This window comes from Hippocampus bargibanti, linkage group LG05, assembly GCF_051943395.1.
Source record: "Hippocampus bargibanti isolate YZ-2025 linkage group LG05, ASM5194339v1, whole genome shotgun sequence".
Taxonomy (NCBI): Eukaryota; Metazoa; Chordata; class Actinopteri; order Syngnathiformes; family Syngnathidae; genus Hippocampus; species Hippocampus bargibanti.
This window is the reverse complement of record NC_142738.1, coordinates 16847501-16867900: the sequence shown is the minus strand read 5'-3', so window position 1 is coordinate 16867900 and position 20400 is coordinate 16847501. Positions and strand designations below refer to the sequence as shown.

Sequence of the window (20400 nt, the reverse complement as noted above, 5' to 3'; positions counted from 1 at the left end):
CGGAGTGTCGCTGACAACCCTCTGCCTCCTACATTCGTCCACCCCACTCATTTTCTTCCCTTTTTTATCCATCTATGTATCCTTTCTTCCCATCCCCTCTGCTTCCTCTCCTTTCTCAATGCAATTACTGTAATGGATTTCCCCCCTACCACTTGCTTGATGGCTTCCGACATCCTGCCTCAAAATGAGGCTAATCGTGCTGTTAAGGGTCATGTTTAGTTAATGAAGGGCTTCTGAGTTACATGGGGGCACACAAAGCCAACACGTTACTCTTCACACCACTTGAAGTCGGACTCATTCACAGTGGCATATGGCATAGTTGTAGTCACATGTGCAAACCAGCACAAACTGCACGTGCCAAACATGCACATTCATTCATAATCCTGGGAAGAGTATCGGAGCGAGTGTAAGCGACCGTCACTGACACACAACATGCAATGCACCTGACACAACAAACAAGTGCTCTCGAATGTGCGCATGCACACGCACTCCGTGTCGCTATGTTCATAGAGTGCCGCAGACACTCTGTGCTCAGCCAACTGGATTCGCTGCCATCACCGCTGAAGGATGAGTATGTATGTAAAAAGCCGGTGCGGGTCGAGATGGTGAGATCACAGAAAGGGAAAGGATGCAAATGGAATAAAAGAAAAAAATAGAATAAGATTACAGAAAAAATGAGTCAGCAAATGAGAAAATGGGGGGGGGGGCTAATGTGGGCCACGGATTGTATTGGATTTGCCTTTATTAGTCTCGCAGTGGAGAAATTTACATTTCACAGCAGCAAAGTTATGAAAGAAATGAAAGTAGAAACAGAGATGCAATGAATTGTGGTGGGAAGCCATTTTTAATGCACTAGCAACACTCACATCTTTGCACGGCTTATGTTTCACTATTCTATCCATTTATCGGGTTCAACACATTTCCTCGTTTTTCTTCAATACTCTCGTCTTTACTTTTTTATTTGCCAATAGTGTATGATTTGATGACACAGAGAACAATGCAGCGTGGTAATTCCAGGATGCAATGAGAGAAATAACAAATACAATTTAGTCTTCATTGTACCCTAACAATTCCGGGACTGACATGGCACACTTCATTATTTAATTAAAAAGTAGGCATGCACATATAATAATGAATTGCTACTCATATACTAGAGAGTGTAGCTATTTTTTGGCTGTTTTGATAATCCATATGTGTGTATTTTGGCTGCTGAGATGAACCATTTCACTATTTCATCAAATGCTGGGCCTGCTCACGTCATTATGAATTTCATCAACTCATTCAGTGCCAGATGTGCAAAAATGTGTCCACTCCAGTGACCGGGGTTTTGTCATTATCACTCGAATTCCAGGACCCACCGAATATTGAGTTTTAGTACTACATAAACATTCAATGCAGCATAAAAAAACCTTAAGACTCTATTCTTTCATCAGAAAAGAGTTCATTCCTAAATTATATGGGTCTGGAGTTATATGAGCTTGAAATGAGGGCGGCTGTCCAAAATACAATGCAATACATACGTCTGTGTAAGCTCTCAGTCGTACAGGAGTGGTCCATCGATGAGAAGGTTTCTTCAGCCGTCATCTGTACAAATTTGAAGGTTTCGGACGTTTCGCCTCCTATCCAAGTGGCTTCGTCAGCGAACTAAAGTCTGACTGGTCGTATCGGCCCTATTTATATATCCCTAATGTCCAGACATGGCGGCGCCGGACACAGCTATGATAGGTCCCTACTCTCAGGTTGGGGGGAGCAGAGGACCACTCCCTGTGGCCCCACTGATTGTTCCTACATTCTTGACTAACGACTGGCCTGTTTGCCCCCCTCCCTCCGGTATCACCTCATCAGCATTACGAATGTTGTCTAACCTGTTTTGCCTAAGCAGGCTATTGTATGAACGATCCAAATTGAACCTCACCCCACCAGACCAGTTTAATGAAGGATTTTATTGTTTTATAAGAATCGCTTCTTTAACCCCCTTTCAAACCATCTATGTTCTTTCGCTAAGATTTTAACCTCATTGTCGTCAAATGAGTGGTTGCTAGCTTTTAGGTGCTAATGTACTACTCATTTGACGACAATGAGGTTAAAATCTTAGCAAAAGAACATAGATGGTGTGTATATATATATATATACAGTAAAGTCTCGTTATATCGATATTCAAGGGAGTCCGAAAAAAATCGATAGTCCCGGTTATATCGATATATCTGTATATATATATATATATATATACAGTAAAGTCTCGTTATATCGATATTCAAGGGAGTCCGAAAAAATATCGATATAACCGGGACTATCGATATATCCGACCCTGTTTGCATGTAATTGTCTCCATGCGTGCATAGAAATAGTATCGATATAACCGGGACTATCGATATATCCGATATCGATATAACGAGACTTTACTGTATATATAAAATATGTATAAATAAATCCGGTTGCTAACATGCCATCAACAACACACGTGCCCTGCATCATTTATATGCTTCATAAATTAGAAATCACTGACTTTAGTGGACGTTGTTATGCAATGGTTTTGGTAACCATCTTCCTGTAAACTGTTCACTAAAGTGAAGTCGTGGCTTGCCTCGACATAAAGAGGAAAATATTCCAGTCATATTGATTGTGAGTGACTGAGTTAGTTAACAATACATCTGCTGATGCACAAACTTGGACACATCATCAGTGTTGATTCCTAGAATCACTGGGTGTTTCGGGTCTTTCAACAGACACCCTCCTCCAGGCGACCTGACCGGGGTTTGCAAGGCCCCGGCCTGTGTCCAAGTGGCATGCTCCTGCTCCACTGCCCCCACGGCTCTCCCCTCCTCAACCAGAGCCATCTGGTGGCTCTTTCTGCTGCCTCCACGTTGTTGCCTATGGCTCTTCTGCGGTTTGCACCTGTTATGCCCAGTATGCCATAGGCTTTGCTCAGGGAGTGGCTGGCAAATCCCCGACTGCCCACCTCCACCGGCATACACCTCGACCTCCACCCGTTCCTCCGACATTCCTCCACCAGCTCCTGGTACTTCTCCCTCTTCCTTTCCTGAGCTTCCTCCATCCTCTCCTCCCAGGGAACCGTCAGCTCCAGCAAGAAGAGTTGCTTTGTGGCCTCAGAGACCAAGATGATGTCAGGTCTCAACCTGGTCTGGGTGATGTGTGCTGGAAACTTCAGTTGCCTTTCCAGGTCAACTGTCATCACCCAGTCTCGGGCCGTGGAGAGCAAACCAGCAGAGCGGTTGCTTGATGTATTCAACCTTTGTCCTTCTTTAACAAAGTGAATGGTCTTCGCAGTGGCTCGGGTGTAACGGCTTGCCGCAATCCCCTTGCTGATTGCTTCAGCGATGGATTTGAGGACCTGGTCGTGCCTCCACCGATACCGACCCTCACTCAGGGCCTTGGGGCAGCTGCTCAACATGTGTTCCAGAGTCCCAACCTTGGAACACAGGGGGCATGCTGGTGTTTCTGTGGTGCCCCAAGTGCACAGATTAGATGGGCTTGGAAGGACATTGTACATCCCCTGAATCAAGAACTTGATCGTCTGTGGGTTCCATGACCAGATGTCCTTCCAGGTGACGCGGCGCTCCATCGCCTGCTCCCACTTCATCCAGGCACCCTGCTGTCGCATGGCCACTGCTCTGCTGGTTCGTTCTTCCTCGACTGCAGTTCGGACCTCCTCCTGCACCAGCCTCTGCCTCTCCCTCGCTGTTCGGCTCCCCAGTCCAGCTCTACCTTGCGCCACTGCTCCAACAATGGTCCTGTGCCTCAGTCGAGTTTCTGCACGCTCAACTGCCTCGGCTGCCCTCCATTTCCTCCCAGTCCTCACAACGATCCCTGCCCCGGACACTTTGGCATCTCTGGATCCAGAGTACTGCAGATGTTCCCGTGCCCGTGCTACGATGAATTCCTCCCTGACTGAGCTGAAGGGGAGCATGAGCTTGTTGGTTTTCCCGTACAGCCCTATGCTACTTAGGCTGCGGGGCAGTCCCAGCCATCTGCGCAGATAGCTGCTCACTCTTTGCTCAAAACCTTCCACCACGGTCATGGGGACCTCGTAGATTAGCAGCGGCCAGAGGATTCTTGGGAGGATCCCATGCTGGTAGACCCAGGCCTTGAATCTTCCCGGGAGCCCAGACTTGTCCACTGTTTTTAACCAGCCCTCCAGTTCAGCGCTGGTTGCTTTGATGGACTCGCTGTCATTCAGGCTGCAGTTGAAGACCTTGCCAAGGCTATTCACTGGCTTCTCAGACACTGAGGGGATCTGGTGTTGTCCCAGCCTGAAACGGAACTTGTCTGTGACTTTCCCCCTCTTTAGAACCAAGGACCTGGACTTTGCGGGTTTGAAGCTCATGCGTGCCCACGCCATGATACGCTCCAACCCTTGGAGGATCCATCTGGCTCCTGGTACAGCTGTTGTTGTCACTGTGACGTCGTCCATAAAGGCTCTGATGGGAGGTTGCCTTACTCCAGACTTGCTAAGAGGGACCCTGCATTCTGGTTCAGCTGCCTTGACCAGCATGCCCATAGCCAGTGCGAATAGGATGACTGAGATGGTGCACCCAGTGATTATGCCTACTTCCAGCTGGTGCCAGTCAGATGTCAGCTGGCGAGTGGAGTCTCTCAAGCTGAACTTGCTGTAATAATCCAGGATGAGGTCTTTCACCTTCTGGGGTACATGATACTTCACCAGTGCAACCTCCACCAGTTTGTGGGGTATGGAGCCATAGGCATTGGTGAGGTCCAGCCATAATACTGCCAGGTCACCTCTACTTTCTCTTGCCTCTCTGATGAGCTGGGTTACCACGCCTGTGTGCTCCAGGCAACCAGGAACGCCCGGTACTCCTCCCTTCTGCACTGACGTGTCGATGTACTTGTTGCTCAAGAGGAAGCTGGAGAGTCTTCTGACTACAATGCTGAAGAAGGTCTTACTCTCCACACTCAGCAGGGAGATGACACGAAACTGGTCGATGTTCTCAGACCTCTCGTCTTTGGGTATGTATACTCCCTCCGCATACCTCCATGTCTGGGGGATCTTTCCTCTCCTCCAGATCACCTTCAGGGCCCTCCAAAGCCGATGTAAGAGCTTTGGGCAGTTTTTATATACCTTGTACGGTACTCCGCTTGGGCCTGGTGCTGAGCTCGACCTTGCTCTCCGCACCACTTCCACCACTTCACTGAGGCAAGGCTCCTTGAGGTTGAAGTCTGATGTAAGCTCTGGTGGTGTTGTCAGTGCATCGCATGGACCTAGGGGTTGTTCTCTGCTAGGGTCACTGTACGTGGCCTTGAGGTGGTTGTTGATGGCCTCCTAAGAGCAGGTAAGGTGACCAGCCCTCTTCTGACCAAGAAGCTGCCTGGTCAACTTGAAGGGATTGGCCAGAAAAGCTGTTCTCTTTCTGGCTCTCTCTTTCCGCCTTCTTCTGTGGAACTCTGCCCTCCTCGAGGTCAAGAGTTTTTTCCTGAGGATTGCTCTCAGGTCCGCTAGGCCAGCTCTCTCAACTTCCCCTGCGATCTTATACTGCCTCTTCAACAGCTTCAACTCTTCCCTCAGGCTCTGGATTTTCCTTGCTCTGCGGCATGGAGCATAGGCCGTTGGCGTGGGCTTTGGTGCCTGAGTTCCAAATCGCTCAGCCGCGATGTTCACTATGAGGGTGGTCATAGTTCTCAGCCGCTGGTCCACATCCCCCTTGGATGTCGCTTCCAGAACCTTGTCCACGTCCTCATCAAACTGCTTCCAATCAGTTCTCTTCGAGGATTGAGGCCACTGGATCCTTAGTTGGGCCGAAGGCGCTCCGCCAGGTGGAACTGTTGAAGCTTGCTGGCTTTGAAGGCTTTGTAGGTTGTTGGGAGGTGATGCAGTCTCTTGGGGGCTTGGGATGGCATGCGAACTGTTGGCAGCGGGTGTTGATTAAAACCTTGTGTTTGTATCCAAACCTGTCGTCCATTGCACTTCTTGTCCTGTCCCGATGAGAGCTAACCTCTCATGGTATCACAATATATATATATATATATATATATATATATATATATATATATATATATATATATATATATATATATATATATATATATATATATAAATAAATCCGGTTGCTAATATGCCATCAACAACACACGTGCCCTGCATCATTTATATGCTTCATAAATTATAAATCACTGACTTTAGTGGACGTTGTTATGCAATGGTTTTGGTAACCATCTTCCTGTAAACTGTTCGCTAAAGTGAAGTCGTGGTTTGCCTCGACATAAAGAGGAAAATATTCCAGTCATATTGATTGTGAGTGACTGACATATATGTGTGTGCGTGAGTGTGTGACCGTGTGCATATGCGTACATACTGTACTCCCATACTGCTAAAAGCTAAGTGCACTAGCAGTCAGTCTGCAGGTCAAAAGCACCGGACTAATTTACATCCAGTGTACAAGTGGAGAGAAAGACAGAACTGAGGAGAGGAAAACAAAAAACACTGTTAGAAAAGATTTGGCAATTTTGTTCTCCACAGTACAAATGTATGTGACCTGGACTGTTAAGTGCACAAGAGAACCCACAGGTAAAAATTGGTACTACAGTGACACCTCGGTTTATGAATCCCTTGGCTTACGAACTTTTTGGTTTACGAACGAAAATTTATGAAAATTTTACCTTGGCAGGCGAACTATTTTTCGGGATACACACGGAGCGCCATAATCAGTGATGTGTCGTTCGCGAACGAGCCCGTTATCTTAATGAAATGGGAGCCGACTTTTTGTCCTCTATTCCCCACCCCCAGTCTTAAAGCCGCACATGATTGGTCAAGAACGCAGCAGTGAGGGGGCAGGGGTTACAGACAGAGAGAGTGAGTCCGTTTTCCATAAAAGAAAATGGCAGCTGATTTGTTTTTTTGGCCTCTATTCCCCGCCCCCAGTCTTCGGTTAAACTCACGTGATTGGTGAAAAACGCAGAAGTGAGGGGAGGTGGTTTAAACATTAAAGAGACAGGCAGACGACAGCGAGTGAGAAAATGGATAGAAAACAGTGAAATTTTGACTTGTTTCAACTTTGATAGTTCAAAGGCACAGTGTAGACTGCAAGGTTATATCCCATCAATCAGTCTCCAAAAATAACCCGCACAAGCCATCTGTACACTTTATGCAAAAAGCTATCAACCCAGCCAAACAGAACACAATTGATGAGGAACGAGGGAAAACGAAGGAACGCGGAGGAAGCATCTCCAAGGGATCATTCCTCAAGATGGTGAAAGAAGGTTATGTTCCTCATCAAGTGTTTAATGCTGATGAAACCGGCCACCCCATTCCATCAGGCCATCAACGTCCATCACAAAGGTAAATAAAACTACTTTATTTTACAGTACAGTTTATTTCTTTAATTATAATACCATAGCGCATTTATTATACATAAAATAAAGTATATTTTGTGTAGTTCAATGCTGAGAAAATTAGAAAGTAGAAAATTTTGTTTTATGGGCACCTGGGAACGGATCATTCTAATTTTAATGGTTTCCTATGGGAAATACATTTTTGGGATATACACTTTTTGCCTGACACACTCTGTCTGGCAACCAATTAAGTTCGTAAGCCAAGGTATCACTGTACTTCTGTAGACTGTAGGTTCAGAAAAGATACACAAATTGTCCAAAAGGACAAAAATGTCTGTCCATTTTTCTATGCATGTCAAGGTACTATAGTCAAAGTCATAGTCAGAGTTAAAGTCAAAGTCAAAGTCAGCTTAATTGTCAAATATGCTAATATGCATGACATACAGCACAGATGTAAGAGGTGCAACAATGAATGAATTATCTATCAGGAACTAATCACTGATCAGATCCATAGAAAATAAATCGGTATTCTAGATTTGTCATTTAAAGGACAACCGACGTCACTTTTTTGTTTTTTAACTGACATCAGAAAAACGTTTTATAGCATCTAAAATACCCAAAACATGCAGTATGATATTTTTATTCAAATGCAAAACGCCAATAAAAATGACTTAAAGTGTCCAAAATGTTCAGCGCGAGTCTTAAAACGTAAAATATAGCTACAGTAAAGTCTCGTTATATCGATATTCAAGGGAGCCCGAAAAAATATCGATATAACCGGGACTATCGATATATCCAACCCTGTTTGCATGTAATTTTCTCCGTGCGTGCATAGAAATAGTATCGATATAACCGGGACTATCGATATAACGAGACTTTACTGTATATGCGATGGAATCTTTGTAAAATACACTCAGTAGAAGTCATTTGAAGCCATTTTACAAATTATGGACACAACTTGTCCGGAGACGTCGGTTGTCCTTTAAATACATGAAATTCCAGCTTCTAAACAGTAAATGTTCTCCAATTACTGGAGTTCTTCGTGAAAGCAGACTTGGGTTGAATTAAAATAAAAATAAATGACAAAAAGTGTGACTTGTAGACCAAAATATATGGTAAATGATATGCATAATAAATTATGCAACAGACTTCATTGAATCCTACCTGTATGTCAGTGTCTTTGACTGGCTCCAAGGGCTCAAATGTAGTAGCTGCACTCAAACTCTCCAATCGTTGAGAAATATGGAATATATCCAAACCTCTGGAACCAAGGAGGATAGACCTGAAATGTGGATTCAGGAAATTGCCCATAAATGAATATAATAGTGGGATTCAGCCAAAATTACTTTGTTTTAGCCTAATTTCGAGGACAGGGTGCAACAGACTTTGTTGAACATCTCTGTTAAATTTGTTACTGTGGTGTCAGTCAGTCAAGTTAAATTTAACATGTTGACATATTTTATTAGACCAGAATATTAAGTATAAAACTACTACTTTTGGATTGGATCCATTCCAATCCAATCCAAAAGTTATACAGGGAAAAATGGTGGAAAAATGCTTTGATCCTCTCATCTTTCATCTGGAACTGCTTCATGTAACAAAAAGGGTACAGAACGTGCTTAAGAAGGAATGACTCTATGTGTCTTTGTGTTGTCATATTGTCTTTGTGATCCCATGTTATTTATTTAGTTTTTTTTTTGTTCTTTTGACTAAGACGGCGCCGCGAGACTGGCTGCCTTTCCAGCAGCTCATGTATTTTGTTTTTCTACTTTCATTCCTTTCATCACTTTGCTGCTGTGAGATGTAAATTTCTCCACTGCGAGACTAATAAAGGCAAATCCAATCCAATGTTGGAAGACTATTGAATGCAACAGATGAAACAATGTAAAAAGGTAATTTACCTGGAGCAGTGGTGTCAAATATACGTTTGGCGGGCCGGAACCGGACCCCAAGGAGTTTTAATCAGGATTTTAAAAGTGGAAAAAATGCACAAACGACATGGAATTCATATTTTTAATTAGGTGCAATTCAAGTATTGTCCACTAAGGGGCAGAGTGGTGCTGTTTCGACCAATGTAGAAGAAAACAGCGTGTTTTTTTCAACCCGGTAATTTTTCTTCAACCAGGTTTCAACACTCAACTGGCAAGTGGCAACCAAGCTCATTTCCCCTGTCTGAGAGATGTGTGTGTGACCAGAACTGATGTGGATGTGAGGCGGTACAAAGACTAGATTGCAGGATTACTGTGGGAGTTTGAGGCACTTTTTCAGGTATTAGGTGAACTTGAGACAGAATTTTCAGTTTTTCGCTCACATTTCACAGTTAAAGCTTCTGAACTACCGGTCGAAATCCAGCTAGAAATAATTGATTTGCAATGTGATGCTGATTTGAAGTGCAAATTTGCCTCCGTAGGTCTGGAGACATTTTAGCAGTATCTACGACCAGGGTACCCCAAATTAACAGCCGTGGCTGCTAAGGTTTTGTGCATGTTTGGAACAACCTACCTTTGTGAACAAATCTTCTCAGTAATGAATATCAATAAAACAAAAAAATGTGTTCAATGCTCACGAACAAGCACTTAAATGACATTCTGAAAGTGTCAGCTAGTCAGGACATGACACCTGGTATTGATGCAGTTGTACAGGCCAAAAGATGCCAAATATCAGGAACAAAAACAATGGTTTAAAAATGCCTTTATTTATAAATATCATTTAATCTTAAAGTGCGTAATTATATTTTTAGATAGCAATTTATTGTTAAAGTTTTGTGCCGTTGTAGAATCATTGGGATCAGTTGCAATGCATATGTGTGAATGATAAAAGTAAATTGCACATTTGTTCATGAAACGAAATGTTGTGGAAAAGGAATGCTCATTAAATGTCATCATTTTCCTAATGTTCTCGTGCTTCTTTACACCAAAACTAATGAAAGACATGATATTTTGGTTATTTATAGCATTAATGGTCCGGCCCACTTGACAATGACCGAGGCAATATGTGGCCTACGATGTGAAATGAGTTTCACACCTCACCTAATGTTTAAGTTAATAAGCAGTCAAATTCCTTACGCTTTTACATCGGCAGCATCCTGCGATGTTCGGGTGAGTGTGCGTGACCGAAGTCTTTCCCCTGCCTGTTGGATCTCCTGAAGGTTCCTCTCAACATGCGGCAACTCTGACACAGCCTCTGTTTCAGCAGCCAGCTGCTCAGCCTGCTGCAGCAGCTCCCCGAAACCCTCGGCATCCATGCCTCTGTAGTGGGGAATGAATGCAAATAGACATTATAAAGCATCTAGATAGAACGGAAATGTTACATTTAGGAATACCCATAAATCCATTTTTTAAATCATGCTCATCCTCATCAGTGAATGTGATATGTCAGACCCCCCCACCCCCCTCCCCAACACAAATAAGAATGGATGGACCGGTGTTCCTGAAAGTTGGAATGGATTTCAGAGTCTGGGCAAACAGAAGAACAAGCATTGAAACTAGATGAGATATTTTCTTTTTCGAGTGAGAAAGATATGCTCTGCAAAACTGTTTAGTTTTTTTTGTTCTTTTGACTTCAAGACGGCGCCGCGAGAGTGGCTGCCTTTCCAGCAGCTCCTATGTTTTGCTTTTCTACTTTCATTTCTTTCATAACTTTGCTGCTGTGAAATGTAAATTTCTCCATTGCGAGACTAATAAAGGCAAATCCAATCCAATCCAATCCAATCCAAAACACGGGTCTGCAGTAAATAGCTGTGTATGGTAGGATATGTCTGTATGTGTCATTTGGGCAGTTAGTCAATCTGTCCGGATTATTCGGCCGATTAGACGTCAACTGTTATTGGCTACACCCGCGACACTGAAGAGGACGAAGAGCTACAGCAAATCGATGTACTTATTCACAAAAAAGCGCAATTTGAGAGATGTTAACACTGGCGTACTGGTGTCACATTAAATTGGAACGACTAGTGTATTGTATCATGATCAGGACCAGCAATTTCTGCCTTGTGTATCGAAAATCAAAGACGTTACAGTGAGACGAACAAACCCGGCGACACTTTGGTTTCACGTTGATGGGTCAGCGACTGTAGACGAGTTCAGTCTGCTATACTGTTACAGGCAAATCACTGTTAGCTTTCAGGCTAATGCTAACTCACATGGATACGGTATGGCTCAAGTTCCAAATACTGAATGAAGTTTTTTTTCTTGCACATTGCAGCAGGAGCATGGCTATTTCTTTACCTGAGACGAATCAAGGTCTTGACACTTCTGGATGTATTGTTGTGAAATCACTCGTATATTCAACAAAATAATTTGCAGCCTTTCGTGCTTTATGTTATTTGCGCAGGCGGAACAGCGGGCGCAGCTGATTGGACGAGGCAGAAGACCAGTACCGGATATCACACTTTCTGACCTTTCGCGATGAACAAACTTGACACTCCACCACCTGGTTTCCAACAGTATTGCGCAGAACCGTCAAATTGGGTTTGAGAAATGTAAGCTTTTGTTAAATTGTTAATTATTGAAATTCATTTTATATTTGAGCATTATATTATTTTATGTTATGATAACATGAATTATATTCTGTGTAATAATTGCTTAGACACGATTATGTTGATGTTTTCTAATTAGCAAAAGAAAAGCAGAAGTGGTTGAGTAGCCGGAAGAAGGTGCGTTACGGAGCAGTCGTTGGAAAGATAAAGCTGCGTTTAAATGACTTCATCTCTCCTTTAGGCCATTTACAATACAGTACAATACAAATTGAGATACCCACTCAAAACAACGAACCCCTCAATTTATGGAAACAATTATCAAAAGGGCAGCACAAGTTATTTCATTCCGTTAAAGAAGTGCAAGAAAATCTAGCATCTTTATTTGAGATGTTGTGAAACTATCATTTCATCTGTTTTTTTCTATCCGCTGTGATATTCGATGTACGCACCCAAAAACCACATCCATGTATAATGTTAGTGTGGTCTGAAGAATAATGAAAGTCACAATTCCGATGTATCTTAGTCTGTGACCAGATATAACTGGCTGCTCTTTGCACTATACAGTATACAGTATTCTTACAATAATATCTGACATAGAACACTGCCCACATTGGAAGGAAGAAACGCTAAATTACTCTATATTTAAAATGAATATTTTGTAGCAGTTGAGGAATGAGGACACACGGTCGAGTGGAGTACGTCTTTATTCCAACTGCTAACAAGTAGAAAGAGAGACAAAACGGAAACTGCAGTGAAATATATGTGATATAAACCCGCCCCCTCCCGTACACCTGCTGGGTGAGATGTCTGGTCCTAGTGCCCGCCATACAGCCCCCCCCCCCAGAACACCCAGAAGGACAGTCAAGGCGAAAATCTTGCAGGGGGCTTGACCAGCCTGCCACAACGACTATGCAGTCCGTCGTTCGGTGGTGAAGGTGAAATTGCTCGGGCAGGTGATCCGGGTGAGAACTGAGTGGGGGGACGACACTCAACCCTGGCATGCCGCGGAGAGGCTGGAGGTTTTGGAGGCCGTCCGCGACGTGGGACCTGGGCCGGCGAAACGTCCTCGCCTGCAATTATGTGAGCCGGCTTGAGTCTGTCTATTGAAATGCCCTCCCTTCTCCCACCCATATCGAGCACAAAACTATTTTCCCCGTGTTCGAGCACTCTAAACGGGCCATCATACGGCGGCCGGAGGGGAGAGCGGTGGGCATCATGACGCACGAAGACGAAACGGGCTGACCTTAGAGCAGACGGAACGAATATTTTGGGGACGCCGTGGTGAAATGGTGCTGGAGCCAGGGGCTCCCCTGGCAAAAGGGGGAAAGAAGGTGCACCCGAAGCTTCAGGCAGAAATTCACCAGGGATGCGGATGGCTGACCGAGTACTAACTCTGCCGGAGCGGCGTTAAGGTCTTCTTTAGGAGCTGAAGGTAACCCGAGCAGGACCCACGGAAGCCGGTCAACCCAGTTACCGTCCGATAGTGCGGCCCGTAGCGCGGCTTTAAGTGACCGGTGGAAACGTTCACACATCCCGTTAGCCTGTGGGTGGTAGGCCATAGTGCGGTGTACCTGCACACCCAAGGACTGCGCCATGGCCAACCAGAGCTCGGACACAAACTGGGGGCCTCTGTCCGAAGTGATATCGGACGGCGTGCCGAAACGTGCGACCCATGGATGACAGAAATGCGCGGGCAATGTCTGTCGAGGTTGTGGAGGACAGGGGGACAACTTCCGGCCACCTAGTGGTCCGATCGACCATAGTGAGGAGATGTGTGCAACCCTGCGAAGGAGGGAGGGGCCCGACCAGGTCCACATGGACGTGGTCAAATCTCCTGGCCGGAATCGGAAAAGTTTCTAGGTTCGCCCGGGTGTGCCTGTGGACTTTGGCGCGCTGACATGCCACGCATGCAGCTGCCCACTTCCTGACGTCCTTTCTTAACCCAGGCCAGACAAACTTGGCCCCAAGTAGTTTGACTGACGCCCGGACGCCAGGGTGTGAAAGGGAATGAATTGAATCAAAAATTCGCCGACGCCACTCCTGCGGAACCACGGGACGAGTGCGACCCGTAGACACATCGCAGAGGAGAGCGGGATCCCCTTCACACACTGCCACCTCCTACAGTTTCAGGGCCGTGCCTGCTGCCTTGAGTTCGTGGATGTCCGGATCCTCAGATTGGGCCGTGGCCATCTCTGAAAAATCCACCCCGAGCTGGACTGGACAAACGATCGTGTGTGACAGGCAATCGGCCACAGGGTTACATTTGCCGGCCACATGCCGAATGTCTCTTGTGAATTCGGAAATAGCCGCTAGATGCCGTTGCTGTCGGGCCGACCACGGTTCGGTCACCTTGGACATGGCGAATGTAAGGGGTTTATGATCTACGTAGGCGGTGAACCGGCGCCCCTCGAGGAGGAAACGAAAATGACGCGTTGCAAGATAGAGTGCTAACAACTCTCTGTCGAAAACACTATACTTGCGTTCGTTATCTTGCAGCTTCCGACTGAAAAATGCAAGGGGCTGCCATTCGTTCTCCACAAGCTGCTCAACCACCGCCCCTACGGCAACATCAGACGCGTCGGTAGTCAAGGCCACCTGTGCGGTTGAGATCGGGTGGACCAGAAGAGTTGCACCCGCAAGAGCTTCCTTGGCTCGTTCAAAGGACTGCACTCATTGCGGGGCCCACTCGACGGGTTCATTAGCCTTTTTTCTCAAGGCGCCGTAGAGGGGTTGTAGGAGGTCGGCTGCGTGAGGAAGAAAACGGTTGTAAAAATTTATCATGCCCAAAAACTCCTGCAAAGCTTTAACTCTGGCTGGGCGGGGGAAATTCACCACAGCCTGCACTTTGGCGGGTAAGGGGATGGCACCCTGTGGAGAAATGCGGTGCCCCAAGAAATCGATCTTGGGCAAACCAAATTGGCACTTCACAGGGTTGGCGATAAGGCCATGCGCATCAAGACGCTTGAAAACCATCCTTAAGTGCGACAGGTGTTCCTCTGGTGAAGGGCTGGCCACAAGAATGTCGTCGAGGTAGACGAACACAAAATCTAGGCCTCGCAAGACTGAGTCCATCAGTCTCTGAAAGGTCTGTGCCGCCCCTTCAGGCCAAAAGGCATACGGAGGAATTCAAAGAGGCAAAAAGGGGTTATTACTGCAGTTTTTGGCACATCTTCTGCCCGTACCGGAACCTGGTGATAACCGCGAACGAGATCAACTTTGGAAAAGATCACGGCTCCGGCCAAACGTGCGGAAAAGTCCTGGATGTGCGGAATTGGGTAACGGTCGTGTGTGGTTACATTATTAAGCCGACGAAAATCACCGCACGGCCGCCAAGAACCGTCACTTTGGGGGACCATGTGCAATGGTGAGGCCCACGGGCTGTTGGAACGCCTCACGATGCCCAAGCGCTCCATCGTCGCGAACTCCCCTTTCGCCATTGCCAATTTTGCCGCGTCGAGGCGACGAGCGCGGGCAATAACTGGCGGGCCAACCGTGGGAATGAAATGTTGTACCCCGTGTTTTGTATCGGCATTGGAAAAGGCGGGTGTGGTTAACGACGGATAATCGGTCAGCAGGCGTTCATAAACGTTACCTGACGTTAAATAATTTGCGTGCGTCAACGCTCCAAGCCCTCCAGCCTCACATGGGAAAGTGGCGAAAGAGATGGCGTCGATCAAACGACGGTTAGCAATGTCCACAAGCAGTCCATGAGCGCATAAAAATCCGCGCCGATTATCGGAACTGTAATCGAGGCCACAATAAAGTCCCACTCGAATTTTCGGTCGTGGAAACACACAGTTACCCACCTGGTGCCAAAGCTGGCGATGGGCGAGCCGTTAGCTGCGCGCAGGGGAGGCCCACATCCACCTGCCGTCTTGTCCGAGGCCGTGGGCGTCAGCAGGCTTACTTGTGCCCCGCTGTCCACCAGAAAACGTCTACCTGACGAGGAGTCTGTGATAAAAAGCAGCTCGCTTTCGTTGCCGGCACCCACGGCCGCTATTGGGTGCCGGCGCTGGCGTTTCCCGGAGCCTCGTAGGTGCAGGGTGGTGTGCAGCGTCGGGCCTTGGCGCCAAACCGCTGGTGGAAAAAACAGAGGGCGTTCTCGTGTCGCTTCCGCGTGACCACTCCGGCTACTAGGGTCGGGTCGATGTTCGCTGCCGCTCCGCTGAGGGGTTCGGCCGTCACGCCTTGCACGGCGAACCTCCGTGTCGCCAGAAGCACCCGGTCCGCTTCTTCAGCCAAACCTCGGTAGTCGCCGGTGGCTAGGCACGTCGAGTTGGCTAGCACGGCACGCACAGAGGCCGGTAGCTGGCGAAGGAACACGTGGGGGAACAGGAATCCGCCGTCATCCGAACCTAGTAGCGACAACATTTTGACCATCAGGTCCACTGCTGTTCCGTCGCCGAGTCCGGGAAGAGAAAGAAGCCTGTCTGCTCTCTCAGAGGCCGATAACATGAACCGTCGGAGCAGCAGGTGTTTGAGCGCTGCGTATTTTTCGCTCGGTGGAGGTGCACGCAAGAGAGGCAGCACACGACGAGTCGTCTGTTCGTTGAGAGACGCCACGACCAGATAATATTTCGGCTCATCTGTCGTGACGCCTCATAGGTGGAAAAGCGCTTCCACATGTTGGAACCACGAAGCCGGGTCGCTATTCCAAAACTCGGGCAGCTTCGCGGCGTAGGCGGCAGCTGCGAGCTGAGGCGCCGGTCGTGGCAGCATGGCCGTGGAAGATATCTCTTCGTCTGCTGCCATGAACATTTCGAACATCGGGGTCACCAGTGTAGCAGTTGAGGAATGAGGACACACGGTCGAGTGGAGTACGTCTTTATTCCAACTGCTAACAAGTAGAGAGACAAAACGGAAACTGCAGTGAAATATATGTGATATAAACCCGCCCCCTCCCGTACACCTGCTGGGTGAGATGTCTGGTCCTAGTGCCCGCCACAATTTATTGTTTTTTATATCAATATTGTAGTGGATACGTTATTTTTGCTCTTATGTGAGTTAAGAATGCTGCTTTGTGTCACAAAGACGGTACAGAGAGTGCTGAAGAATGAATGACTGTGTGTGTTGTCATATTATTCATTTAGTTTTTTTTTTTACTTTATGTTACTTCCGGTTTGAGTGAACGCTGGGGTGCGCAGAAAAAAATATCCTGTGACTGTAAAGTGTCCTTGACAGTTTTGAAAGGTGCTTATAAATGAAATGTATTATTATTATTAAGAATAAGATGTAACAACTAACCACCATCATCATATGAAACTTCAACACAGGATGTACTCCACCTGCCGCAACCATAAAATGCATTTCTACATTGAACTGCATTTAATTTTAAACACATCAAAGTGAGCCTATTTGTGGTTGACTGTCGTGACTACTGGTCAAAGTTCCCCACACTTCCATAAAACTCGGACGTACTAGTTTCTCCAATGTGTATTTCCATTTGAGGTAATGTCACGGTAACATGTCCAAGAGTCCATAAACCCAGATGTTTTTAATTTGAGAGTTTAAAATTACTCCTGACCTCAGCGAGCTTTAAATTTCGGTACTTGAGCCAACACTTTGAATTTATATTTAACATGTATACTGCATTTAAATATATTTAGGTTAATATGTAATTCTGATTTAATATCTATTGTCATTGTAATGGGAATTTGACATATAGCAGCGCTAAGGGAAAGTCATTTTTCGTACTACTGGCTGGTGGGTGACCAGTTATTTTGTGGATAAACAAAGTTGCCTGCCCTTGTACTTGTCTGTTCTCTGTGTGGCTTCTCAAAATGCTGATTGTGCAGACCTTCACTAACTTACAAGATAAAATGAGGGCGCAAGACACAGACAGGGCGAAGGCTCCCTTGATAGGTTTGTGAACAATGCCCCCTGTTTTTTTCTTTTCTTTCTTAAATAAATCACATTTTTTAAAATACTGTAGTTGTCTTGGTTTCCCTGGACAAGACACCAGTCTGCAAAATTCACATCAATGTTTGAGGCTCAGTGTTACACACTCTCATGGATGGTTTCAACATAAACCACTTTGCAATTTACCCAAACCCCACATTTAGTTTTGTTAGACCTTTTCAGGTCAAGTGCTGAACATTTATTGACTGGCATCCTCGGTTTATGAAGGCCATAGTCATCCCCACCTACGCTAACAAAGTCGTAAAGTTATCATTACAGTCGAGAGTTTCATAATTTAGATGAAGTGGAAAAAATGCTTATTCATATGCATACTATGTGCAGTTTCAATTTGTGGTTTCAACACTCATTGCAAAACATCAGTCTGCCATTTGAACTCGTTTTATCACCAAAATGCATTTTCTTCACAACGCCAAACAGTTTATTTGGTCAAATGTAAAAAAAATAATAACATGTAGAAAGACAATGCACAGTTTATCCAAATCCACACTGCGCAGTCCGAGAAAGTAAAATGTTCAACACGTCCAGCAGAAACCCTTTTGTATGACTGCTGACTTCAGAAAGGTCACGTTGTTTATCAAGCCTCGTCTACTTGAATTGATTGTCAATGAGCGTGCCCTTCATTTTGGCCCTCTTAGCCTCGAGCTCAGCCAACTCCTGCAGCCTCCTCTTGCTCATGCCCTTCCTCTCCAGCTGCTTTTCGATCACTTTCGCGTTCTGAGCATAGGAATCGGCCACCTCTCTGGCCTCGATCTCCTCCTCCTCTTCGTCGATGGTGGACACAGTGACAGAGCTGAATTTTCCCATGTCTTTGGTTCGCTTTGTCATCATCACGCGGACCTTTTTGGGAGCCTCTGGTTGCTTTTGACTATACACGCTGGTGTTACCGATTCCCTGTCCAAATTTTACCACCGCTCCTTCAACGACGAAAGTGGCCTGGGTGTTCTTCTCCTGATGCTGGTAGAAGAGCAGAAGGCCGCACTTGCCGCACTTTTTGCGGTATTGCCTCTCGATGCCATTGGCTCTCTTGATGTATGCGTTTTCGTCCTCTTCCACGTTGCAGAACTTGTGCGCGCGTTTGACCACATCGATCACCCGCGCTCTGTCTCGAGGCCTCATGGGGAGCTTCTCCAGCTGGCAGTCCAGAACCAACACCATCTGTCCGCATAGGCAGTAGTAGACATGAAGGGGCTTCTCCCCGTCGTCGTATTCCTCTCGGTCACGCGTGTCCGAGCACACAACACTTCGAGAGACCACTTTCGGCATGTTGATTTACTTTCCAAATAAAATATTTTCAGCAAATCATGTGCTATAGATTCAGCACCATGGCGACGGCGTTTTGTCAAAAGGAAAGGTACACAAATATTACGTATTATTTCTTTTCCGGTGTGCGACACTGTAATGTTTCCTACTGGGAACGAAAGTTTCATTTTCTACGGTTCCTCACTTAGCCAATTTCTGGATATTTTTATTTTTTACTTTTAAGGTTTTGGTGATTTTAATTGCCCAACATACATATTATTATATCCGCTAACTCAAGCATTTTCATTATGCTGATTTAAGATGCCCGTACAGCACTTTCCCAATACAGTACAGTATACTTATCAAGGGGCCCACAGCTGAGGGCAAAATACATTAAACAAAACTCTGGTTAATTAATAGCGATTACAAAACAAAACCCCCCTACAGGAAATTGAGCTTTATGTTTATAGTTTGACGTTTTAAGTTAAATGTTTGGACTTTCTCAAAGTACTGTATAACTATTCTGTCCTTTGTACACTGTACACAATTACTCATATTGCAGGTCTTTTGGAGCCAATCTCATTTGATTTCAACCAAAAAGTGGAGTAAACCTGGTACTGATTACTAGCCAATCTCGGGGCACATACACATTCACACACATTCACACTCACGCTCAGGCTTGAGGACAATTAATTTCCTGGAATGAGGGGATACATGCCCAGAAAAGCACAGGAAAAACGTGCAAAGTCGTTCAAAGAGCCGAGATCGTAATACGAGCCTCAGAAATTTGAGGTAGGTGTTTTAACCATCCATCCAGCCATTTTCCACACCGCTTTGTCCTCATTATACGACGTAAAAGCTTGGCCAAAACAAACATGCGGATCAAACCTCTAAAGATGGAGGACACTGATTTGCTGTGGCGAACCCTTGAAGGGAAAAGCCGAAAGGAAAAGAAGAAGGGTTGCCACTGCAAAAATTTCATGACATTAATTATACACCTTCTGCCATTACATAGAAACACATTTAATTTTTGTCATAGTTGGCTACCATAAATGGAGAAAGATAAGTTTGTAAATCTTTGGACCAATTCAGGGTAATTGGATCATACTGCACACTGGCTATGATCCACTGGTAAAAGGGCTCTTTATATCCTTTTATTTATTAAGCTTCAAACACCAAAGTGTATGCAGGACTGTCTTATGTTAACTGTTATGCCTCACAATGTTGTGAAAGCGCTATACAAAAATGTGTATTGTATTAGTCACTCTAACTAATCACCTTGATAGGTTAACACATTAAATAAATGACTTAAATTTTAATGAATTTGTTCCACCTCGAAGGGAGGTAAATTAGCAGCAACAAATGCTGAACTTTAATTCTAATCACATCCACTCATCTGAAAGTACTTTTATGATCAAACATAAGAGTACAAACTAAAATACCAGTGAATACAATTTACA

General features: G+C 45.5%; 2 protein-coding genes across 3 annotated transcripts in view; both read right to left on the bottom strand.

The window, feature by feature from the left end:
• Positions 1-11684, bottom strand: part of nup93 (nucleoporin 93) — a 30863-nt gene extending 19179 nt beyond the window's left edge. For both annotated transcript variants that reach the window (XM_088996995.1, XM_088996996.1), the window contains exons 1-3: positions 11532-11684; positions 10371-10553; positions 8470-8587 (exon numbers count right to left, since the gene is read on the bottom strand). In XM_088996995.1, the coding sequence (XP_088853121.1) occupies positions 8470-8587; positions 10371-10549 (297 nt within the window). In that variant the 5' untranslated portion in view covers positions 10550-10553; positions 11532-11684. The remainder of the gene's footprint in view (positions 1-8469; positions 8588-10370; positions 10554-11531) is intronic.
• A 4906-nt stretch (positions 11685-16590) lies between these two features.
• On the bottom strand, positions 16591-19085 carry steep1 (STING1 ER exit protein 1). Its single transcript, XM_088996192.1, has one exon. The coding sequence runs from the start codon at positions 18962-18964 to the stop codon at positions 18287-18289; it is 678 nt and encodes a 225-aa protein (XP_088852318.1). The 5' UTR covers positions 18965-19085; the 3' UTR covers positions 16591-18286.
• Positions 19086-20400: the final 1315 nt, after the last annotated feature.

Coding starts and splice junctions, on each gene's coding strand:
- steep1 (XM_088996192.1), bottom strand. CDS start 18,964: ATGCCGAAAGTGGTCTCTCGAAGTGTTGTGTGCTCGGACACGCGTGAC.